The following is a 26,653-nucleotide window of genomic DNA, read 5'->3' on the forward strand; positions in this document are numbered from 1 at the left end:
CTGTATACGTTATAGGACTGTAATGTGTATGCCTTTTTAAAAGAAATGATATGTTGACTTTCCAGGGCAATCGGTTGAAATGTAGTCTTTATACGAGTACAAACTAACACTGAGTAGGTCAAATCAAGGTTGCTGGTAGCGGGGTTCAGAGCATGCTGTTCCCAATGACAACATGATATGAGAAACCAAATAAGCTGACACTATTTGCAAAAATGTTGCAAATTACTTCGAATCCGAAAATTGAGCGTTTTTTGTTGATGAATTGTTTCACTTTTTTCATTTTGTTTATCGCACAAATATAGATGGTAAGTGGGGTATGGGTATTAATTGGGAATGGGGTTTGTGGGAGGTAAGGGGAGTCTCCCCAGGCATTTATTTATGTGAAAACGTGAACAAAAGGTCAGGATTTTCAGGCTTCACAGTAAAGGATTCGGTATTTTCACATAGATCCCAATTAAAAGATAATTTTGAAAACACAATGCTTGAGGAAGTAGTTTTTACTATCTTCGTATAATCTTTTTTTGTTTGTGGTATGTTTGTGTGCCATACACAATGACAAGGACACACAGAGACAATATCATACTTATTCTTTATTGGTACAAAGATTGCTAATTCGCTGTTACTTTTTCACAGGTATTGATTGCCCAGTATTAATGATTTACAGCATACCATGGGAAAATATTCATAATCTAAAAATATGAATTACTATTTCTTTTTATGGTAAAGCGTTTTAATATCGGTTTCAGAAAATGGAATGGCTTGTGATAAACACAAAACTTGTGTCGGATTTCTTCCAATTCATTTCTGTCTTTGCTCAGCTGGCTTGTGGCCCTGTTATCACATGCCATGGCATAAGAATAGCTAAGAATGACAGTCAAACAGACATGCTTTATCCAATGCCAAGCATCCAGAAGCCCTCACAAGTAAAATGGGATTAGCCATGGCAGGCTGGGTCTTGCCAAAGTCCAGTTAAAGCGGGTGGCAGAGTCAAACTCAAGACAGTTGCTCCTATAGGAAATTATCTGGCCCTAAACCTCCATGTCTACCCAATGTCTCACATTATATATTTTGTCAGATTTCAGGCAAGCTGTAGAGACAAAACCTCACATGCTACCTAGTCTAGTTCCTAATCCTCTCTTTGCCATGCCTTATATGATACCGTTTGGGGAATCTCAAGCCCTCTGTCAATGACATGCCTCCCAGGATACCCTCCTTTGTCGTCTCTGGCTCTCTATCTATGCCTTGCCCCACAAACTAATGTCACTGTGATATCAGGCTCTCTGTCTATATCAGCCCCAACAAAATACCATCTGTTGTCTTAAACATTTCTTTGGATACTCGGCCTCAAACGATACCTCCTCCAGCATCTCACTCTATCTGGCTATGGCATGCCTCACTTAATACCTTCTCTGGGCCTAAACCTTTCTTTCAATGCCATGCCTCACAGGGGAACTTTTGTGTTGTTGAATTCGCTTGTTCTATCTCATTCCTCAGATGACACCATTTCTGCGGTCACACTCCCTCTATGCCATGCCTCACATGATACCTTCTCTGGTGCCTCAAGTACCCTGCCTATGTCATGCCGTCCACAATATCTTCTCTGGGGTCTCAGACTCTCAGTCTATACCATGTTTCACAAGATACCTTCTCTGGGAAATCATCAGTTTAATATGAATCACTGAATACAATCAATATATGTCTTTCATCCTGTAGCTGACACATCACAGAGCACTAGTAGTTCTCGCTTAAGTCCACTGCTGGTGGCGTTCTTCAGGGCATCTGCAAGCTCTGGTTATATCTTGTACTTGCACAAGTACTGCACAGAACGCGTGCAGGAGACATTAGTCCAGAACCTATAGCCTGAGGGCAGGAAACAAATGGGATGCACATTAGCAATGTTGGGGGCAACTGATTCTCTTTTTCCCACTCCGAGAATAGCCATACACTCCCAAGTTTAGCAGGGAGCTGGGCTGACTCCCACCCAGGAATTAGGGTAGAATAAACTACATTTTGATAAGGGTGTGTGCAGGTCTAACAGCATGCCATCTATCCACCTGCTCCTTGTCCATTCATCCATCCATCCATCCATCCACCTGATAGCCCTACCCATTGATCCATCCAACCCTACATCTATCCATCTGATATCCGCATCCATCCATCTGTTATCCCCTTCTATCAATCCATCTGATATCCCCATCCATCCCTAGCTGTCCAGAGTGAATGGCAAGAGATTGGATGCTATCTTCCTCTGCTGAATTTCTGCTGGTCTCACATCAACCCCACTCTATACAGAGCTATCCGTGGCTAGACACGACTGTCTATGACAACCTTATGCTTCAATACAGAGATGCTCGTGCTGAACTCACATTCTTTTTATAGCTTCCTTACTATATATATATATATATATATATATATATATATATATATATATATATATATATATATATATGTGTGTGTTGTGGATCCCTCTCTAGATTAGTCCACAGGCTGTCAATCACTTTAAATTGGATGCCAATCAACGTGAAATTTTGACAGACATCCAAATTAAGAAATATATCCCTGGCTACACAGTTTGCCCCGGTAATCGCTCGTAACTCCCATGCATTCTTCACTCTATGGCCCTTTGTCCCTTCATGAGTCTTTGAACTTTCTTGTTATTCCACTCTTCTGCTGCTAGACTCTGCCTGGCATTCACAGGAGACTACTGTAATGAACATTCGTTTGCCCCATCACTGCACACTCCTTCACTTCATCTACGTTCTCCTGGGGTTAGTTGCTTGCTGAATTGCTGCTGTCTCAGCCCTTGTGCCACATCTGCACCTGTGTTTGTACCTCTGGAAGCAAGAAGAAGCACACAGTGTTCATCTTCCCCTTTGCTGGCTGCCCCCAGGTTCCATGCTTTGTACTGAAAGTCAACTCCGTCAACCCACTTCCAGGAGCTATTCTGAAAAAAACAAAATAACCAGTGTTAGTAATGTCCACAATACTGACGACTTGTCCCTGTGATTACAACAATAGTGAGTTTGGGAATTAACCAATAGGGATGATGATAAGGGGATGACAGCCTTCCTCGCTCATTCTCGCTAAGTCCAAGGGAAATGACGAAGGCCCTGCTCTCGTATCCTTATTTTCAAACAGTTCATATCCTAGCCCAGTTGGTGAGGAAACCATATTGCCTTCTGGGGACTACTTGGGTGCCTATCTCTGTGCAGAGATCAGGAGCTTCGGGTTGTACAGTGGCTTAAATACTATTATATAAACTGTAGTGGCCCTGGGGGGAGAGTGGGCACGACTAACGTGCTTACTTGGTACTGGCTGTTATGTACCGCAGGCAAGAAGGAGCTTTGTTCTCCCGAATGGAACCTTTGGGTCATGTCCTACCCCAATACTCAGAAGCTTCTCCAATAGATCTAGAAATGTGTCCTACATGGTATATCTGTTCTCCAATATGGCCAACACTATCAACATCCTATGAACAACTTGCATGATTCTGAAAGTCTTCAGAATTGACGCAAACCCTTTCCTGCTGACGATACAAGACTGTGCCATGGCTTTTCTGTATGGGGACTCATCTTTATTACTACCCTATTGTGTTACCCATCATGAAGCAACATAGTTTGGCACATCAGCTGATCCCTATGTTTGGAAATCAGAGTGTGGCTGAGCTGTCAGTGTCATTCTATCCATAGACACTCTACTCTGTGCCGATTCAGAACAATCTCGTGGGGTGAGTGATTTGGCGCCCCAATGAACCTAGCAGGACTTCATTTGCATTCTCTCCTGTCACCTTGTAAGAGTCATAGAGTCCCAACCAGATGTTCTCCTTCCAGGGATGCGCTTTGATCAGATCTCTTATCAGGATGCCCTCCATGGAGTGTGTTATGGAGGCCAGGTGTGTGCCATTCCCATATGACTGGCAGTCAAGCTAAAATGTATAAGGAGAGAAGGTCACGTCACTCATAAATAGAGAATTGGTGAGTTCGGACAGGGGCTTTTATTATTTTGCCTTACACATCAAAACTATTTATTTACACCACATATTCTACAAACAGAATTGAGTACATCATTTCTACACCACTTCGAGGTCATTGTGAGTTGAAGGGACAGGGGACAGGTTCTATGAATCAAAAAAACACATCAGGCCTCATCACGAGGCTGCTGCAGGTATTTTATTTTTCCGGCGCCCCAAAATGGCAAATTACCGGAAAAATTCTTCCCCATTCTCATTTGAGACCCATAGGGCTCAATGGGAATGTTGAAGCCTGATGCACCGGCACCGTTATGAACGGTGTCAGTGCATCCGACATGCTGTGCTCGCGGGTGCTGCTCTGCCCGCCAGGTCAGACCTGGCGGGCAGAAAGGCACCCGCGAGCACAACTCGTAGTTTGCCGGTCCGGGAACTACGGTACTGGCAAGCTTACCGGTACCATAGTTCCCGGACCAGCAAACTTGTAATGAGGCTCATCATCTCTATAAGTGCGCCTCCAACCAGCTCTGAGTCCAGACTTAATTGCCACATTCACTAGCCACCTGCAGCCTAATCCACATTTTCATATTAGTGGTGAGCCCCCCAACCTTCATCCTTTGCATACCGTAATCTTTGACCACCCTTTATACTCACTAATAAATTCTCTAATGCATACACCATCCTGCGTGTCCCAAGACCAATAAACCTGTACCAGCCACCTGTCTAATAAACAATGCTCCTTTTCTAGTCTCACAGTCAGACAACTAATTCCCAGGCCTCACGGGTGACCAACAACTCATCTCCCTACACAATTTACTTTCCTTGTATATGTCGTTTGCTAAAAAACGAGGTATATGCATCAGTGACAACACTCTTACATTATCCGTCTGACCTTAGAACCATTACTGAAACACCATTGTTTAAGGCAATGCAATGGTGCTGCACAATCATGTCTCCTACCCAATTCTCCTGCACAGTCCGCCATGTCGCCCAATCAAAGCTTGTATATCTAACACCCAGTGCTCTGATGCCTAGAAGCCTGATGATAATGTTTCCTCCATCATCCTTATTGGTAGTGTGCGTCTACACACTACCCTTCATTCTTCACTATAATAATGAATGAGATTTAACAAATAGAAGCAACTCAAGGAGGTACTCAAACACTGCTCTCCACTTAGCTGAACATATCCACCCACACTCCGCTTCACATGATTCCATTCCTTGATATACTCACTTGAGTTATCCAAATCCCTATAATATTTTAACCTCCCTCTTTATGATCTCTATAACCCAACCATTAGTGTTTGACTGAGCAGGAGTTCTCCCCTTTTTCGAGTCCTTTGGGGTGGTTGTTCATCTTAATGAGCCCTTTCTTGAAAACGTTATCGATTAGAATAATGGTTGCTCCTGGCTCGGCCCTGATCTACCCAGGTAGGTTTAAAATGATATGAACAAGTGATCAGGGTGTCTGAAACCACACAAATACATTGCACTGATCTTGAAAAAAGTATCTATGTCTCTTAGTTACAGTGTTGGCTCAAAAACAATGCTTTGGCCAAAGATTTTAATGGATAAAATGACATTTTTCAGTTAGATCGGTGGATTAGGACACATATTCATCCCAAACATTTTGTACAGAATACATACATTGTTGGTCCAGCTGTATTGGCTGGAATTAAATGCAGAACAACATGTATAATCCCTTACACAACCTAGGGATTTCAACAGACAAATAACATGTGCAAAAGGTACAGAATATGATACGCAATTGACAGTGTTGAGAAATGTACACTATATACAAATAATAGGTAGTCAACACTAGTGTTTCGGCCAAATTCTTAGGCTCTTTGGTATGGCTGGCAAATGGTCAGCCTTCATCAGGACGGACAAACAAGTGGAATTTCAGGTGTCCTCCGGGTCTCTGTTAAGAAATGACATGAGATGTATGGTTTATATTGTGCATGTGTTCCAGTAACATTAGTATAATTTTAAAAGGCATATCAATGCAGCTTGAATATAGAAAAAATGACCTATCTGTGAGCTAAAGGTCACTGGTCTTACCGTATGTGCAATAATGCTACGGTATGCGTTGGTCGTGCTTCTCCTGCTTAAATTCTTGGAAAAAGCGTAGTCTTGTTTTTTCTGTTTAATCTTAATGTCCCGTCCCGATGGATAATGGAAGGAAGGAAGAGGACCACCCATGATTTAGTGATTAAAATTATATTTTGCTCTCTGTCTGGTGAACAGAAGAGCCAAAAAGAAAAATCTTACTTTTGACTGTTTGACTGGAGGCCCCTTGATTGAATTTGGTACGGAGGTTCTGTGGCAAAGTCAGATAATCACTCCCTGGAGTATGTTGTGGCATCTAAGCGTCATCCACGTACTGTAGAAAGGGTGGGGCAATGGTTGTTAAAATCCTGCTACTGGGTGGGGGGGACACAGGCACATGAAAATAGGCGTGCACGTGTCGTCTAAGGGCACCCTGTGACCTTTTTGAATGAACTGAATATGCTGGTGTGTTGGCTAGGGCCGCCTGAGCGGGTGGAGAAGTCGGATAAGTCTATAAAATGCTGCACTACCATACGGTTTTATCCGTGTGAGGTGCTGTTCATATAGGTTACATCTATCGCTGTGTCGTTTGGTGAAAAGAGCAGGCAAACATGCTTAAATAGCTGGTGTAACGGACATTGCCAAATGCCCATAAAGATCGAGAGATGCGATCTCGTGCTAGTAAAGATGTGGCAGATCCATCTGTATTGGATGATTGGGCAGTGGCTAATCACAAATCCTTACCTTAATAGCTTAGTAGCAAGTCGTGAGTGCTGAAACTGCGGCCGTGCAGCTCACAGAGTATAGCTGCCGTGAATCTGCAGCCATCTCCCGTTACCTAGGTAACGCAGGAGTTTTGTACTGGGCGTGGCCATTTTGGAATATGACTGTAGTCGTGGCAGCCAGCGTGACGTGGCATAGCATACAATTTTGTCGTCTGAAAGCCGCGCTCGCTCAAAGCGATGCAGACGCTTGAAACAATGTAGAATCAAGGCATCTTGTTACCAAGCCAACGTGCCTACGTTCTGTATCCCTAAGAGAACGGCAGGCAGGATGTGGTATATTCCTAGTGTGTCTCTCTCGACCAAACTCACACTAAATATTGGCGAGACAAAACCAACATAATGTAGCCCGTGCAGCTTAAAAGCAAATCGGGAAACATGTGTTGGATGCTGGCGGGCTGCAAGTCTGTTGTGCAGTGTGTTGTGCGTAGCCTTAAAAAACAGGTATCTGTTGATAAAGTACAGTGAAAATGGTATACGCACATATGTTCAGCATAAGGAAAAACATTGTGTAATGTGTTGCAAGCATATTACAGAAAGTTAATTTTTAGAAAAACATCACTTGTCAATACAACAGTATCAAACACACTATACTGTCCAGAAAAGTAGTTGTGCTATATCTCATCTAGTTGAGCAGATGCAAATACCCAATCTGGTGCAATCATATTGCCAATGATCATTCATACATGATCGTGTTTGTATCAGTTCATGACTTGTATTATCACTGGTGCATTGTGTGCAAACAAAAGAGACCATAGCTAACTAAACATGGTACGTCTGTGATTCATGTGCTAATGCCCATTGTTGGAATTGGGTACACATTTTTAGACAAACATCATTTATATTTTTGATCGTATCGAACACTCTATAATGAACAGAAAGGTAGTTGTCCTATGCTTCCTCTAGTTGAGCGGATGAGTGTACCTAATCTAGTGGCATCATAATGACAATGATCTTTCATGCGTGATTTTGTTTTTTCAGTTCATGATTTATTATATCACTGGTGCAATGTGTGATAATCATACATTTAATTTTTACACACATTGAATGTATGATTATCATTAAAATATGGTACACGTCACCAGACACTATTGTACAATACTAAATAGATCACATATTTGAGACACCAAGAGCCACATGATTTACCCAATTCCAAAAAGGGACATCAGCACAGGAAACACAGAAGTACCATAGTTTGTCAGCTATGGTCTCCTTTGTTGTTCCACACATTGCACCAGTGATATAATAAGTCATGAACTGATAAAAACGAAATCATGTATGAAAGATCATTGTCAATATGATGGCACTAGATTAGGTATACTTTAGCTTACAGATAGATCATTTTTGCTATATTCAAGCTGCATTAATATGCCTTTTAAAATTATACTAATGTTACTGGAACCCATGCACATTCTAAACCATACATCTCATGTCATTTCTTGACAGAGAACCGTAGGACACCCGAAATTCCACCTGTTTGTCCGTCCTGATGAAGTCCGATAATTTGCCAGCCATACCAAAGAGCCAATGAATTTGGCCGATACACTAGTGTCTACTACCTATTTTTTGTACATAGTGTACATTTATCAACACTGTCAATTGGGTATCATATTCTGTACCTTTTACACATGTTATTTGTCTGTTAAAATCCCTAGGTTGTGTAAGGGATTATACATGTCGTTCTGCATTTAATTCCAGCCTATACAGCTGGACCAACACTTTATGTATTCTGTACAAAATGTTTGTGATTAATATGTGTCCTACTCCCCCGATCTAACTGAAATATTTCATTGTATGCATTAAAATCTTTGGGCAAAAGCATTGTTGGATTGAGGTTTCATATTTGGAGTGTGTTGCCTCTCGGTTCTCTACCGCACCTGAAATAGTAAGCCTTCCATTTGCATTAAGGTCAATGTAGAGCAGGTTTTGGTGGGGGGAGGGGCTGCTGACATATCTTGCCTTTGACCTTTCTACATTGTTACTCTCATTCAGGGCTTCACTGGGTGGGATTTCTGATTGACGTTTTCATGTAAATCAATTACACGCTTCTTCCAGGTGTTCTCAAGTCACCCAGGACATTGTATTGTATCATTGAAGTCACACTGACAAACCATTGTCTGTAATTCGGAGCCCAAAAATGAATCTTTCATGCAGCATGTCTGTACCCCATTGACTATGGCAAACTCTCCATTTCCTCTCATTTAGGCATATGCCTCACAGGGTGCATGATTGCCCAAGGACCAGATGACCGTAACTTGGATCTCTCTGTTACAGTGCCACAGAGCTCAAGAGGCCTAGAGGAAAAAGAAAACATGCCTAAATGTCCATTAGACTGTACTGAGACATAAGCAGATATAGCAACGTATGGGACCTCGCGGTCTGAAAGGAGTCTGCACAGAAAATCTGCTCTTGGATTAACCTGGAGCAAGCCAGAAGCAGCATTTTAGTGATGTCTGTCTTTGAATAGTTCAGAATTGTGGATCACGGCAAACGTACCTCTGCATCGCGCCAACTGAGGCGATCTCTGGCAAACCCATAGCAATGTGAGTTGTAGAATAACCAGGCACCAGGACACTGGGCTTTGGGCACATTTGTCACTCTGTGATCTATTCCGCAAAAAACACAAAGCAGTGAGCAGAGGAAGTATACAGAGGCGAACATCTATAACTGTACAAGAGTAGACGAGAGAGGTAGTCATAGAAGTAAAAACACTTGACTGAGGCCTGATTACTGTAGAGGTCCAGGTTGGAGAGGGAAGTATGTGTATTTATTTATTAGTAAACAGACATTATTTACAGATAGTTGAGGCATTCCCAGGAAGGGTGACTGTATAATGACACAAATGAGAACAAGTGGCGAGCCAGTTAGATTTGCAAAACTGAAGTCCCTGGAGAGTGAAGAGCAGAGAGGAGTGGTTGACAGTGTCAAACATTGACAGGGAGGTCCAAAAGGAGGAATATAGAAGATATTGTGGAGTGGGGAGCATCAGAGAGAATGTTGGACGCGTTCAAGAGTTCAGTCCCAGTGGAGTATGCCTCACAGGAACCAAATGGAAGTGGATCTCCAAGTCTATTATACTCAGGGTATTTACAGATCTGGTTAAAGATCACTCCCTCGAGAGCTTTGGGTGTAGGATGGAACAAGGTGATAGTTTGCTGGGACTTTTGGGTCAGCAGAGGGTTTCTTCAAATGGTGCATATTTGAAAAAGGCAGAGCAGAGTTCCGGGGGAGTTAAACAGTTCAGTGAAATAAAGGCAGGTGATTGGGACTAAATGTATGACCATTTGAGGAGTAAACAAGTTGTTTGGAGCGGAAGATGGGTTAGTGCTGTAAAGGATGGGTGATAAATCAGTAGGAGAGATAGGCTACAACTAGTCGGTAGTAGAAAGGGGGAGAGGGAGAGGTGGGATGTTAGAGCGTCACAAATGTTAGAGATTTTAGAGGGAAAGTACTAAGCAAAGTCATAAACTGAGAGAGAGGAGGCAATATATATCCGCTTGCAAGGTGTGAGCAAGGATTGGAGGGTAGATGAAAGTTTTCAAGGGTGATTGCGAAGGACGGAGATTAGCTTTGTAAAGTAGGATGATTTGGAAGAGTCTAGTGCAAAGGATAAAGCAGTGAGAGGATTTTTCTAGACTGGAGTAGGGTGGGGTCCAGGATTTGTACCAGCATCACCCGTCATAGTGCATGTTTGTTTTGAGGGTCTGAATCTCAGAGGTGATCCGGGGCTGAGGACGCAGATGGGAAGGTGTAATTGTACATGCAGGATAGTGTTGGTTAAAGGGAGTACTAAGTGCATAAAGCAGGACCAAAGGAAGAGGTATGAATAGGGGAGAGACAGGAGAGAGGCTCTCACATCATCAAGGTAAGTGGCAAAGAGTCCTGATTGAATTTCCTTTTGGTCATTGAAGAGGGTTGGGGAGGATTAGAGGTTGGAGGGACTGGGATGTTAAAGTAATCAAAATGGAGTTGGGTCAATGTAGAGATCAGAGGGGGAGGAAGGTGCAGTAGAGGAAGCAGTCCAGGTCAAGAGAGTTCCCCCCCAGAGTGAGTAGGCTAGTTGTAGGGGAGAAGGGGGAGTGGACAGATAGGAAGGAGTTAGGCTAAAGGCAAGTGGCTCTGGAGGGCTTGGGATTCTGCCAGCATGACAAGAGGGATGTCGGTGGGAAGTGACTCAAGGAGCCGGGTCGGTCAGGCAAGACTGAATTGAGAGGGCCAGGGTGTGGATAAAGAACCAGAACAGTAAGAGTAGTAGGAGGGAGGAGTTGAATAGTGGGATATTCAAAAGAGAAAGAGGTTGTGTCAGAGGGGTGCATGGGGCAGTTTTCTTTTTTGACTTTATTGATATGGAACCACACTCCACTGCCTTGGCGACAGGTTGGGAGAATGAGAGAAGATTCTAGAGTCAGTGTGGAGATCTGTTAATGTAGCAGAGTCATGAGGGGAGATCCAGGTTCCTGTGATAACAAGAAATGCGTTGACGGTGGAAAGAGTCAAAGTAATGAGTTGTAGGAAGACTTGTTTCAGGAGGACTCTGCAGTCTAGAGGTAAAGTGAAAGAATGATAGGAGGTGGGGAGAGGAGCAGATGTTGTGCAGTAGGCAGAGGCGTTGCTAGGGGGAATGTGGGGGCTATAGCCCCAGGCCTTTGTTTGTAGCCCCAGTTAGAAGATCAGAGGCTACAACCAAAAGGTTAGCTAGCCCTGAGTCCCGACAATCCCGACATTAGCATAGCCCCATATTTTACTAGATCTAGCAACATCCCTGGCAGTAAGACAGGGGGATAGATGAGGTTGGCACTCCTGATAGAATGGGGGCAATGGGTTTGAGGCATGAGGTTCATGGTGTGACAAAATGACAAGTTCGTTGTTGGAGTACAGGGATGACTACTGCATAGAAATCCTACTCATCCCACACTAATGCTAAGCTAGCAGTTATACCATTCATACATGCGAAACAGGCACAGCCCTACAGATATACCTCCTTCACCTCTTATGGTATATCAAGCCAAGCCAGGCAATACTCTTTAGGAGGGGTGTGAGCTAGTATAGACGTAGACCAACAACAATAGCACAGTTGTGCCAAAATAAAATGTTGTCCAGCCAAGTTTCTATAAAAAAAGGGTCCAAACTATTGTTGGACCCTATTTTGCTCATCTGTGTTTTTGTCTAACAATACAAAATAATCAAAAACACTATAACTCACCCCTATAAATGGAAACACAGAGAATGCAGACTTTGGAACAAAGACAGGGACGCACAGGTAATGATTTCAGCAGCAATTGTCAATGTTATTAAAGATGTCTTTAAAAAGATAGAGTTTAGTTTTACAAGTCAATTTGGTCTTTTAAGGTTGATCTGGGGATAGGACCACTTGTCTTCCAAAGCACCAAGCCAGGCTTCTAGGCACTTTAAATTGGTTGAGTAGGCATTGAGAGATTTCAATTCAGTGATTCTCACTGAAACACGAGTACTAAAAGAGTTGATTTGGTTCGAGATGGTCCAACAATGAGGTGCAGTCCTGCAGCAGTAACCGGCTTCAATTCAGCAGAAAAAAGCAGGCAGTGATAAGTCCAGTCGGTGTTAAATATTGGGTGAGTCGGCTCAAAAAGGGTCCCACAATGCAATGTGGTTCTTCAATGTGATCGGCTTAAAAAAACGCTAGCAGGCAATGGGTAGAGTCAGCTGCTTGATGGCTTGACATCGTTTTGAAAAAGCATCAAGTGTGAAAGGCAGCTCTGAGGGCTTGCAGCTGCTCTAAAAGTATCTTGAATTTGTCCAGCTGGCTTGCAAAACGGTTCAAAGCTGAGAATGGTGTCCAGAGCTGCTGCTTGGCGGCACTCCCTTCAGGTTCTTCAAAGACAAGATAAGTCCTTGAAGGGTATGATCACCCCAGTGAACAGGTCCTGGGTACCAGTAGTCGCAGATGCAGTAGGTCTTGTCCAGCAAGTATTTAACCCAAATATTGCTTTGGGATGGTTAGGGGGAAGGGCAGGACTCTTCCTTCGAGCTTTTGGTCTTCACCTCTATGGAAGAAGATTTTGGCATACACTGTATTCCCAACAAAGTTCCCGGTGAATCCATCTTCTTTCCATTTCCAAAGATGAAACAAATAAGTGGAGTATCCTCGCCCCGCCTCATGTAGGCAAAAGAGCCAAACAGATTGGTTCCCTTCTAGCCTTCTGTAAAGGGTCCAATCTTGCCTGCTTTTTCGGAATACTCTTAACTGGTGATGTCATACCCAGAGTGCTTTTACTGCAGGCAATGGGGTTATAGAGAGGAAGTTTGGGAGCCTTGGAAAATCCAAGAGGGTGGAACTCCTCTTTAACTGTAAAGTCCTCTCCTGGGCTACTCTATTCTGCCCTTTTTCTCTGCCAGGCTACATCAAAAGATCACTGTTATTTAACACCCTGATTTAAATTGCCATGGCCTGGCAGAGCCTGCCCTTTCAAGCACTGTACCTCTTCCTGTCCCATGAAGGCAGTTCCTATCGTACTTTGAGGTGACAATCCTTTCTCTGCAAAAACAAAGTCTTTTGCTGTGGTCAATCCCAAATGATTTGTATTGGGGGAAACCAACCCCAGACAGTGAATGCACAGGAGCCCCTGACCAGCAAGGCCACAAGTAACCAGACGGATAATAAAACAACATAAATATGTTTTGGTCAGTATAATTCTGAAGTTCCGGGCATAGCTGTGTCATAACCAGACATGGTTTATATGTAGACCTGCCATCTGCCACCAAATACTGGGGCCCACAATGATATAATTTCATTTGGACTCAGGATTGACCACAGTTAAAGGTAGATGGCATGCTGAACCTTTGGTTTCAATAGTGGCTGGCAGGAATGTACATGTCACATTGTAACTGCCATGTTGCCAACCCGCAAGACAGCTGCTCAGAAGTTTCAGTTGACAATCTCAGCAAAATCACGTGTGCATTATGCTTTTCTAGCATGACGCATTATGAAATTGGGATCAGAACAGCAGACCTCACTTTCAGAGACAGAGCTGCCCTTATCATGTTATTAATTACACTAAACATTCTCAGGTTATTCTGCACTCACATAAGGCATTATGTTAGATGAAGGCTACAGGAACATAAGAGGAGAACAGGGAGTATGACGAGGAAGGACCAAAGTCAAAGTGAATGGTGGAGTCTAAAGGAAGTAGGGGAGTGAAGACAGTGAAGCATGGGTTCAGTCCAAGAGGGAAAGGCTAGGTGGAAGAGAGTCAAGGGAAGAGGCGTAGGTTGGCTTGGAAGGAGCAAGCATACGTTTTGAATTGAACTAGAATGGGACTATAGGTGACCAAAGAGAGTAGAACCAAAATGTGTGCCTCATTGGTGCTTGGAGGTAATAGCAGTTATGCAATGAATGGAGAGTCACTGCGTTCGGAGGATCCTTTTGTGTAGAAGCAAGAGTCCGGTGATTGGTGAGATCAGTGAGGCAAGGAGGTGTTTTCCAAAAGAATGTTAGTCCTGGCTTGAGCAGGGGCTATGGCCCTAGGCTCTTTCTGCCCCTAACACTGCCACGTAGGGAGTTGCCCTTTGCTTCCTTTGGCCCCTAGATGCAGATATCCATGCTGGACGTCCTGGGAAAGACACAATAACAAAGGAGGCAGGATATCGCATGACCCTCTGGGAGCCAATCAGAATACTCCAGATGGCTTTCAGGCTTGATGGACACATAATCCTTTGTGCTGTAGGCCGAGGACGCTCAGTTGTTCAATAGTTTACTTTGGGATGGCCAGCACATCTGCTAGGAAAGGAGTGTTGTATGCGTTTATCTTCACTTTTAAGACAGAAAAGGGATTTGATGAGGGACAGTGGTATCTATGCAGTTGAGCAGATAAGTGACTGACTGAAAGGGCGAGTGAGTGAAAGTGAGTGACTAACTGAATGAGTGAGTCCTTTTGGCACATTTTATTTTTTGCCAGAACTTTATTCTAGGTTCATCATTGTCAAATTAAACGTCACATGAGGTACACGGCAACAAAGTGAAACACAAGGCGAGTAAGACAATGAGCCTTGCCAAATAAATCCCCCGTCCACACAGTTTTAGATTCAATCACTACTATCTCCTTTGGTAATGTTCAAGTGACTCCCTTCGCACTGGACGTTTAAACCTCCAACAAAACCCCACTACAACAAGAAAATGTCTTTCAGGGAGTCTGCTTTGAAGGTTCTCGAGTAATTCTCCCAGCTATAATCAATGACCATAATATTAAGTGCATTATGGATGTGATTGCTCATTGTGACTTAGATTTCCACCATCACAATAATCTCCCATATTTATGCCACCATACAGAGCTTACTGGGCCTCTTCTGACTGCCACTGCTTAGCCTATGTTACTCAAATACAACACAGCCCTAGTTTACATTCCCCAGTAACACATTCTCAAAAGGCCATATCAGTTTATTTTGGCTTTAAAACAACGTAAGTACTGGAACATTTTAAATTAACAATAACGTGTAGGCTGCTGTTTTTTTTAAATAATACATGATAACATATATAATTCATGTGCATTTGCACTTCTGTATCATAAAGAATGCAAGCATTACATCATATTTTGCATTTTCTACATGTTCTAATAACGTGCATACAAATTAGCATTATTAATCTGTAAAGCATCAAAAATGTTACATCAGCCATAAAGAACGTTATAGCACTGAAAGAGTGCCCTCAAACGTTGTCAAGCTTTTCATGGTAAAATGGCTTGTTCACTCTGATCTACGCCTGTTCCAATGGGTATAACATGGTCAATATCTTGCTCCATCCCCTTATCCTCCAGCCCTACTATGGATCACCAAGCATGATGTTTTTGCGCATATCTCTGGAAGTGGATATTTGTAGTATGGTTAGTATATTAAATAGGCTATCATCCCAATCAAGTAGCCTTACAAGTTTGGCTCCTATCCCGAGCTTTTCTAATCCTGAGACCACTCGAGTGCCGAGCTCAACAAGATCAAAGTTAGCAAACGTGTTATGAGGTTCAAGCTAAGAAGATCAAGACGGTTGAAAATGCTGCAAATAAAGGGCTGGAATGGTCAGAGGCGCTCAAGACGAAAGAAATATTGAGCTTTAAAAGGCAAATTACAAGCAGGAGCTGTGATTGGCAGGTCGTCTAAGCGAGGATAAACAATGACCCGTCATGTACAGTTTTTGAAAGACCTCTGCAGACTGGGTGCAATATGTGCCCATACTGCTTTAACTTGGAGGAGGCTTTCAAAAACTGTCCTTGGTTAGATTTAATGAAACCCCCGTTTGTAATTGCCTTTAAAAATGGCTGCTCTTTTAATTAATTAATTAATTAATTAATTTTTATAACACGCTTAATATCAGAGACCAGTCTCTAAGTGCAGGATCATGATTTGAACCTCTGCTTTGTCTTCCAAAACAAACACGTTGCCCCTGAGCTATCCTCCCAGCCCTTTGCAGATGTATGTAATGTAATATCAGGTGACCTTGCATGGCACACTGCTGCCATTTTCTCTGGCCTCGCAGTATGTGGCTTTATAAGGAAATAGAGGGGCTGGCAGTGGAATAGAGGGAGAGGCAGATGGGTACCCTCTGGTGGTGATGGGACGCAGGTGGGAAGTACCCAAACCCTGAGTGCTGCTCTGGTTCTACGTGTTTGGCAGTGAAACTTGAAGATATGTTTTTCTGGAGGAGAGAGTCCAAGATCTGATACATTTTAGTGTCCAGGGTCAGGTTAGCCAGTGATGTGGTTTTAGGGGTGGTAGAGCTAAAGTGGTGAGGTTTGTCAGAGTTTGACTAATGTTGATGTGGTAACTGATAAGGCTGGCGGTAACCCTACAGGGGTATTTGTGTGTGTAGTGTTAAGTATGATATTTTAGAGGGAATTGGTTAGCCAGTTAAGACACTAAAATGAGGGTCTTAGACAAAGAGGAGTAGGTGGAGTGGGGTCAGAATGGTTGGGCACATTCCAGGATTGAGTTCATTGACACTATACAGGAAAATTATTAGAGCAGTCTAACAAATATTTGTGGTAGTGTTTGTTCAATTCCATTTCGATTGTGTGGCGTCTCACCCGAATTAATCCATTCTCCAATCGTCTCTGTCTACGGGTTGCCTGTGGGTTCCTGGTATGTTCATATAGTTTAAAGGGGGGCTCTACCATTGTGTCAAAATTGCTGCACGTGGGTGCAAAGTTGGTTGAAGTTTTGGCGCGGTCTCGTGCTGGTGTTAGTTGAGTAGTTTTTGGTGCCATTATTATCATGATGTTCTTTAAATAGCCAGGTTTGTAGCTGTTTTCTGAAGGCCAGCTGGTCTTCTTCTGTGTGAATCGGTTGGGCAGAGAGTTGCAGAGTTTGCTTGAGAGGAAGGAGAAGCAAGATCCTCCATGCCATGTCTAGTTGAAGCTTTGCGCTGTTGCTAAAGCATTGTTGCTTGAAAAAAGCGTTCTCGATGGTTGGTAGTGGGTGAATTCCCTCGTGGTGGATTCCGGGCCCCTGGCATGGAAGTCACAGTGGGCGATGCATAGGGTTTTGAAGTGAATTTTCCATTTGATCAGTAGCTAAGGGATGTTTTTTACGATGGGCTCTGGTGACGTGTTTGTATCTTTTCTGTGTCAGGTTGGCTGCTGCATTTTGTACCTTTTGTAGTCTACTGCTTAGGTACTCAGGCCCCTCTTGGTGGTAATTCCACCAAAATCCCCATGGAGTCCTGTGGGCTCCATAAATGGGGACTAGCACTGTCATACTTCCACTTGTGATCCGGCGGTAATTCCACCAGACCGAGTGGCATTAGCGATAAATGCATTTGGCGGTATTCCCATGGATTTACCACCAGAATACTGCCAAATCTGTAATGATGCCCTTTGTGTTATCCGATGCACCTTGCATCTTTCCATCTGCCATGAACGTCTCTTGAGGTTAGAAGCTTGTAGGGAGATTTGTGCAGATATCAGGGCAGTCTTGATGCAGAAAGTTCAAGGGGCCTTTAAAACTGTTTTGGGAAGTTCGCCCATGAGAATTGTCAAATAATAGGACCAGATGGCCTTCATAGGCATTAACACATACAATCCTGTGTGCCCTTTCCAAATAATTTAGGATGCATCTGGTTGCCCGTGCATCATCTGACTTGTATGGGGATAAATAGGATCTTCCTTAGTGCAAATTTAGAAACACACTGCTCCAACTCAAATCACTGCATCTCAGGCCTTCCTGCACCCCAGGTCCAACATTAGGACGAGTTTTGCAGCCATGTAATATATGTCTATATTTGGAACACTCAGTCCTCCCAGGGACCTTGCTGTCACTAGGAACCGATAGCGGGACCATATGGACTACTCCACATCAAATAATGTCAAGAGCTTTCCACTAATGTTTTCATATGCGTTGCATAGAGCTATTACCGGAAGGCCTTAAAAGGCACGAAAGAGCCTCAATATGATGGTAATTACCGCTGGAACCATTCAATGACCGCACAGCCTTCCGTCACTTGTCTATATAACGACTTACATCAGTGAATATGTCGGGATGTTATGGTGATGCAAGGCTTTGGCTGATTTTGGGAGATTGGTTCCTATGTAGCATAAAGTTTTGGGATCCTAAACAAAGCTGTAATGTCTCTGGATTTTCTTCCTTGTGACCGGCTGCTCTCAAATATGTACTTCTAGGGATCTAGAGGGGTTTATTACGAACCCAGTCCTAGAGAGCAGGTATGTTTATTTGAAGATTTAACTTAATTCAGATGTTTTATCTTAATTAACACTTCAGATAGAGTGGATGGAGCGGATTGAGTGGATGGAACGGATCGAGGGGATGGAACGGATGGAGTGGATGGAACAGATGGAGCGGATGGAATGGTTGGATTGGCAGATGGTACATACCTGTATCTCCTATATATGCTATGTACCTGTATCCCCATGTAGCGTAAATAGATTCCGCGGCAAGGTCTTGACCTTAATGTACTGTGTAAATCGCCATCTTGGATTTAGCTGCCATTTTAGGTTCTCTTGCAATGTGGAAGTCACCCTGAACACCAAAATGGAGGCCGAATGACATTTCGAGTGGGTTTCTGGCCGTTGTGACCTCCGCACACATGAATAAATAATATGCCTACAGGCCACTTGTTGGGGTCGCGAACTGAGACCTTGTCCTATCCCTGACCTATGTGTAAATGAATAACTGTATCAGCGAAACTGATCAAAATGCATACATTAGGGGATTGACCTGGCGAGGAACCCTAGGCCTGGTCCTAAGAATGGTTAACCCGCGAGGGGGTTGGCCAGAGTTGGATAAAAAGTATAAAAGCACGAGTATCCCAATGTACGGTCTCTCACACTAACGCAGTGAACTCTCGTTGAAGTTCGTTCTGTTACTCTGAGAGCCGAATAGCTATCCGTTTGTCAATTGACTTTTTGGTAATTGTTGTAGCTTTTGAATAAAGCACTTTGTATGTTCTTTGTAACCTGTGTTGGTGTGTTTCCTTTGGGCTTCCCGGCCTCATATCAATTTCTTTGTTTTCACAGTTGGCGCCCTAATAGGGACCCTCAAGATTGATGTCGGATCATTGAAGGTTGACGCAGACTATCGAACCGGGATCGGACGGTGTGACTCTGCGGGCCCGACCGATCGAGACACGATACCTCGGCAGCGCTGCACGATCCGATCCTTGGACGATAGTCGTGTGGTCTGACACGGCATCTTGACGAGGGTCCAAATTTTGAGGCGGGCAGATTTGCCGAAACCACCAAACACAAGGTAAAATTCGTTAGGTAAGTTCTTTGATAAACCGTACGGTCCTCCTTAGGTTTGGTCAGGTGCAGTCGTGACCCGGCTCTTAATTTAACCCTGACAATTTGAATTTGGCGTATTGTATCTGCAGACACAATTATTGACCAGGTAACACCAATTTTTTGTGAAATGCCTGGGAAATTGTCTAGCTGCTTTAGGGCTCTGTTCCGCAGCGATCGACAATCCTTGGAATTTAGCCACCCGGCACCACAGGAGGGGTCGCCGGCGTGTACTATGTACTGTAAGTATGGCATTGGAAGTATAGTATTTAATGATATTTGGCACAGACAGACCAGACATGCCTCCGAATTTCAGTGGCCAATCAAGTAGTTTTGAGATCCCCCGTATTGAATACTTAGAATCGATCTTGTTAAAGAAAAAGGCCAGACCAGCAGCCTTTGATGTGTTACAGAATTGGAAAAAAGAAGCATTACAGCAGCTTAAAAGTAGGGATAAACATGCACGTCGTCATAAAACAAAAGCCGAAAAAGCATTATTATATGATCAAGAAAAGCGTTCAGAATCAGTTAAAAATATGGATAGAGCCTTTTCACTCGGGATCCAGAAAATTTATCCCTCTAAAGATTTCCATGTTTCTGAGGAATTTATCGAGAAGTTATTAAATGAACGCAGGCCTGATGCCTCAGCGCCACCTCCGTATGCTCCTATTTTGGGCGCTCTGCCCATTCCTGTTGTTGCTCCTGTTGTTCTTCCTGTTCCCCCTGTACAACCTATTGTTCCTAGTCCTCTGGTTGTTGTTCCTCCACCTATCGCACCGCCCCTTCCTTCTACACCGATAGTTGCACCTTTATTAAATTTACCTATACCTCCGCTCCCGAGTGGCCCCGTATTGACTGAAGTCGATCCAGGTGCAGGATCAAAGATTGTGACTCGTAGTACTGTTTCTGCAGATAAGAAACAGGAATTGTTTGCATGGGCTAAGCATTGCATGGAGAAAGGTGATCAAGTTAATGTTTTTTCCACATTATCTAATTTGAATAGTTTTCCCGAGAAAAATATTTTTATCGAAGGTTTGGGGACTCATTTGTGTGTGATGTGGGGTAGATTACAAAATTCAGATTTTCCACAAGGGGTGAGAGATCTGAATGCTTTGGCACTTTCGAGGGATACAGAGCAGAAAGTATATGGGCATGTTCAAAAATTGTTTGAGTTTAGGAAAGACTTTGAAAAGTCACGGACGACGAAGACGATAGAATATATGTACAGACACGGTTCCTTCCATGCCGTAGTTCGGCACCTGAGGAAGTACGAATTTGTACTAAAGATGCGGTTCGATGGATCTCGGATTCATCGATTCAGCCAGATGAAGTATATGACACGTATAGTCAGTATACAGTAGAAATGCAAAGAAAGGTAATTCAGGTGATGGTACAGCACCTGCAAGAAGAGTGTGTAAGAAAGAGGGTTAGTTGCCCCATAGAATTATTGGGGGTTTGTAAAAGGGCTTTTTCGCCCGATAGTTCTACAGCTGTCTTAGCGCTCGACCTGGCCCTGTTGCTTAGTAAGCGGCCGGAGGTACCTATATCTCAGTTGCCTATGAGAGAGGTTCCTCCGACCTTTGTCCCAAAAGTTGAGATCCCAGCCAACGCTGGGACTGGTGCCCCTGCTGTGGATATCCCTGCACATTATGTATCGCAATTTGTCCACGTCCCGTTTTCACGACAGGAAGTGAACACAATTAGACAATCAGTTCCCGATATCAGGAAAAACCCGACGGGGTTTAAAAGAAATAGAGTCCGTTTTGCAGTCCTCTGTGTTCACCTTGAGTGACATTGACTTGTTATTCCCTGTACTCCTACCCGTAGATGTATGGAAACAGGTTCGGACAATAGACGATGTGCCGGGGTTGGGAGATACGTGGGCTAATATGATTAGAATTGATGGGGAAAGACCAGCTGGTGAGAAACCACCACAGGTAATACTTACTTTGCCTGATAGAATTGTCGCTAAACTAAAAACTATAATTCCAGAGAAAAGAATTATTTGGGACAAGCTTACGGCCTGTGTCCAAGGGAAAACTGAAGGCGCCACCGCATTTTTTAATAGATTCGAGCAGGTATTTTCTGACTTCAGTGGACAGGATTTAGGTACAGAGTCGGGGAAAAGGTTGTTTGTGGACAAATTTGTGCGTGGATTGTTACCTGACATCCAGTCACAGATTATGTCCTCTGAGAGCGCTTGGCAGGCAAAATCTCAATCTGAGGTTTTGCACATGGCTCAGTATTATGAGAACCGTGTTAATAATGAGAAGGAAAAAATTGAAAAGAGAAAGGGAGATTTGAAAACCAAAGTATTATTACAGAAAATTGTTAGAAACCCCAGAGGAGGCACGACACAGACTAGAGGTCAGTATGTTCCAAAAGGAAATGCTCCTTTGGGTCCGGTGAATATTAATCAATGTGCTTATTGCCGCCAGGAAGGTCATTGACGAGCACAGTGCCCTGTCCTTCGCCAGAGGTCAAACAGTGCGTTTGGGGGTATGGGTAGACGACCTAGGGGCCACCCTGGAGCAGGGGGCCCTGATAGAGGTCAGCTTTTACAAGATCCTCAGCAACCTTTTTCACGGGAAAATCAGACCTCGAGTATGGACTCGAGGGACATATTTGATCACCCTTCTGCTGCCTACCTTTCTGAAGAGCTTCCTTTTGACGAGGCTCTATTTCATTAGGATTGCCCGAAGCAGGGTTTGGAACCTTCACCTATTCCCGTTAATCAGAAAGGCCCCTACGTTGAATTATTAGTAGGGAATAGGAAACACCAGTTTTTGATTGACATTGGAGCACAGAAGTGCTCCATTGATCATTCTCGGGTTCCAAACATCCCACTGTCAGGGCAAACAAATGTTTCCGTAGGGTTTTCTGGTATACCAACTGTCTGTCCGGTTTCTGCACCGGTATCCGTTTCTTTGGGTCCCTTTACGGACCATTGTCCTTTTCTTCTCACTTCAAACTGTGGAGAGAATTTGCTGGGGTTGAATTTGTTAAAGAAATTGAACGCAGTAATTCATTGTTCTTCGGATGGAGTACGGCTGATGGTTTCACCACAGCAACTTCCTAATTCTCAGTTCTTGATTCGACCTTTACCTCCCGAGTTTAGCATTGTCCCGGAATGTTTGTGGGCGGTGGACGACAATGATGTCGGAGTGTTACAGATTGAGCCTGTTAAAATAGTTCTGAAACATGGAGTGAAACTGCCATGCATTCCGCAGTATAAAATATCAGTCGAGGGCGAACGTGCTTTGAAATGCATTGTCTCCGATTTTGTGCATCGTGGGGTGATCGAGGAGATTACAGGTAGTTTGTGTAACAGTCCGATCTTGCCTGTATATAAGAAAGGCGACAATGCAATTCCGTACCGGTTCATAATTGATCTTCGTGCTATTAACCGAGTGGTCGCCCCACAATTTCCAATTGTGCCCGATGTGACGACGATATTGACAATGATCCCTGCTACGGCTACGCACTTCAGCGTTGTGGATTTAAAAAACGCTTTCTTTAGTATTCCAATACATAAAGAAAGCAGATATCTGTTTGCGTTCACCTTGGGGGGACGCTCATTTACATTTACAAGGGCACCTCAAGGGTATACTGAAAGTTCCAGCATTTATAGTAGAGCTTTGAAAGAGCAGCTCGACACCCTTGAATTGCCACCTACTTGCACGCTGCTTCAATATGTTGACGATTTGCTTTTGGCTGCAGACTCTGAGAGTGCTTGTAAAAAAGGTACTGTACTGTTGCTTGTTCATCTAGCTAAAAATGGTCACAAAGCTTCGCTTAAAAAATTTCAATATTGTTGTCAGGAGGTTGCCTATTTAGGCTACCTCCTGTCAAAGGAGGGGAGAAGATTGACACCTGAAAGAATAAAACACATTTCTGGCATGTCTGTTCCAAATACACAGAAAGAAGTCAGAGCCCTGATAGGTATGGCTTCTTACTGTAGGTTGTGGATCCCGAACTTCTCACTAGTGATAAAACCGATGTTGGCTCTGACGAAGAAGGGCATTTCTCTGCCACTGCCATGGGAATCGGAACATCAATGATCATTTGAGCTTCTCAAAACCGCACTATGTTCGGCACCGGTTCTGGGTACTCCAAATTATGACAAGGCCTTTGTGTTGTTTGTGCATGAATGTGATGGATGTGCTTTGGCTGTGTTAACACAGGAACACGGAGGGAAGAATAGGCCGTGCGGCTAGTACTCCTCCGCCCTTGATCCTGTCGCATGCGCTTTGACAAGATGTTTGCACGCTGTCGCTGCTGCTGCCGCGTCTGTAAAACAGAGTGAGGGAATGGTCCTAGGCCATGATTTGATTTTGATGGTACCTCACTCTGTTGATATTCTATTGAACAAAACCCAAACGCAACACCTCACCTCTGCGCGGTTAACAAGGTATGAACTAATTCTGTTTGCCCCTCATATCCAAATTAAGAGGTGTTGTGTTCTTAATCCGGCTGAACTCTTACCTTTCCCGCAAAACACTGTTTGCGGTGACGAAGAATTACATGACTGCCTGTATACCACTGAACAAGAAACGAAGGGCAGGATAGATCTCATATATACTCCTTTGGATAATGCAGAAGGGGAGCTGTTTTGTGATGGCTCCTGCTTCAAACATTCAGATGGTACATCTACAGCTGCTTATGCAGTTACTACATTGAGCAAAGTTGTCGAAACTAAGAGAATTTCGCATAACTCCGCGCAGGCCGCAGAGATTATAGCGTTGACCCGAGCTTGTGAACTTTCCCAAGGGCGTAGAGTAAATATATATACTGATAGTCAGTACGGATTTGGGGTGGCTCACAACTTTGGAAGGCTCTGGTCGGAAAGAGGGTTCCTGACCTCACATGGGACCAAGATCCAGCATGGCCCCTTGATAGTGCAATTACTCTCGGCACTCTCACTCCCTAAACAGTTAGCGATCATGAAATGTGCAGCACATCGGAAGGTCATAGATGATGTGGGCAAAGGGAACGCTTTTGCGGACTTGATAGCCAGACAAACGGCAACAGACCTTAGCACGGACATGTATGCCTCGAGGGAAATGAGAGATGCTTGCATAATGGATGAAGGTATTGGGTCTGTGCGAGATATTCAAACTGATGCCACAATAGAAGAATCTAAAAGGTGGGCTGAAGGAATGGGGAAACTGGATGATGAAGGGTGTTGGGTGGATACATCCGAAGGGAAATGGTTGCTCCCTGATTCATATGTATTGGCAATGGTTACGATGGCACACGGTCCTACGCATGTGTGTGCCCAGCAGATCACGAAAATGTTAGAACAAGTTTGGGTAAATGACAAGATTCTGGAGACTGCGGAGAGGCACGCCCAGAACTGTATGATCTGCCTGCAGCACAATGTGGGTAAGGGGACAGTGACTCCAAGGGGAAGTTTTGGGCCCCCTTCTGTTCCCTTCGAGGTCATTCACTTTGATTTTATTGAGATGGAACGATGTAATAATCTAAAATATGTTCTTGTAATTATTTGTGCCTTCAGTAAATGGGTCGAGGCTTTGCCCGTCAAAGATGCTACCGCCATGACCACTGCCAAGATCATGGTAAAAGAATTCTTTCCTCGATTTGGGCTCCCGAGGATAATCTGGTCGGATAATGGTCCCCACTTTATTGCAGCAGTAATTTTGCAGATATGCACAGCCCTATGTATTGAGAAACGATTTCACTCAGCTAGACATCCTCAAAGCGCTGGGTTGGTGGAAAGACACAACGGTATTTTAAAGAATAAACTTGCAAAAACATGTGCTGATACCAAACTAAAATGGCCAGATGCCTTACCTATCATGTTATTAGCTATGAGTACCACACCTCAGACTAAAACTGGGCTTTCCCCATTTGAAGTAGTGATGGGGAGACATGCTAACATTTGGGGTCTCCCAAAACCTAAAGCCCTGAGAGAGGTGGAAAATGTATTGCTTGTAGACTACTGTAACCAGTTAACTAAAAACCTGTATTTCATTTATCACCAGGTACACTCAGCTCTACCTGTACGGTTCACGGGCCCAGGACACGATATACAGCCTGGAAGTTGGGTCCTAGTGAAGGCCTACGAGAGGTCTTCCTGTCTCGCGCCTCGCTGGCGGGGACCCCACCAGGTGTTATTGGTCACCAGGACAGCAGTGCGGGTGGCTGGAAAGAAGAACTGGATTCACGCGACACACGTCATGAAATTTCCTCACCCGACGCCACACGTTACAGAAGAAGCAGATCCCCTCGCTGATGCTACAGTCTCTGATCTTGGAGTAGCAAACAGCGCTGTGAGTGCGTCAGAGAAGTTCTCTGAGCCCGAGGAGCTTGGGGAACAGTCCATTTCGTCTCCGCACTCTCTTGAAAAATCACTTCCGGAAAATACTGTTTCGAGCTCTGCGACTTCCGTCGCCTCTGGCACGTCGCTTCCCTCAGGAAGTGACGATACTTTATTTCCGGACCAGACAATTTTGGGTACCACCAGGTACAACCTTCGACGAAGGAAATAGAACTACGGCACGAGTTTTGCATGCATTTGGAAAAAGGAAGTGATTGGAAATTCTCTTGTTATGAGAAAGTTTTGTTGAACAAAACGGATTATGCTGGCTAGGGTTGGGAAGGACTAAGAAATCGCGCGACCGTAGCGTCGTCAGCAACGAAAATTGGGGTCGTCGATTGAGGAACTACGATGCCTGCCACCTCCGCTGCTGCCCCCCGCATTGGACTTATGAATAAGGGGGTGACCAAATTGGACAATGAACAATGTGCCTGGGCCCCGAAAACGTACTGCTGTGTGTTGATAATGATAATTGTTATTTTTGCAACTACTGCTGTAGGACTTTGGTATTTTGAAGAAATCTATCCTCTGAAACCTTTATTACCGACCAAGATTGTACCAACTGTTTTGACTCCCTCTGTACACCTTCACACTCTGTCCCCTAGAGACTCCCAACATAGACAAAAGTATCATAATAACACTCTGATGATAGTAATGAATGCTACTCATTCCATTTTTAATAAGAGTAATTGTTGGATTTGCACTCATTTACCGCAACATGGGAATAAGGGACTGGGATGGTATATACATCCTCTAC

The 26,653-nt window shown here is 43.9% G+C and overlaps 1 protein-coding gene across 2 annotated transcripts in view; it reads right to left on the minus strand.

Annotated features, from left to right (window-relative positions):
* Positions 1-577: 577 nt before the first annotated feature.
* LOC138514150 (regenerating islet-derived protein 4-like) overlaps positions 578-26,653 on the minus strand; it is a 90,418-nt gene continuing 64,342 nt past the window's right edge. Inside the window, exons 1-4 of one of the 2 annotated variants that reach the window (XR_011281883.1) lie at positions 6,761-6,885; positions 3,788-3,925; positions 2,833-2,944; positions 578-1,860 (exon numbers count right to left, since the gene is read on the minus strand). Coding sequence is in view for 1 of the 2 variants with exons in the window: in XM_069629452.1 (XP_069485553.1) it covers positions 1,793-1,860; positions 2,833-2,944; positions 3,788-3,925; positions 9,295-9,404 (428 nt within the window). In the remaining variant the exon portion in view is untranslated. Of the gene's footprint in view, positions 1,861-2,832; positions 2,945-3,787; positions 3,926-6,760; positions 6,886-9,294; positions 9,405-26,653 lie in introns of those variants that run through there. The other variant, XM_069629452.1, reaches the window with a different exon arrangement.

Source organism: Ambystoma mexicanum, chromosome 12 (genome assembly GCF_040938575.1).
Source record: "Ambystoma mexicanum isolate Mex_15411 chromosome 12, UKY_AmexF1_1, whole genome shotgun sequence".
Lineage (NCBI taxonomy): Eukaryota > Metazoa > Chordata > Amphibia > Caudata > Ambystomatidae > Ambystoma > Ambystoma mexicanum.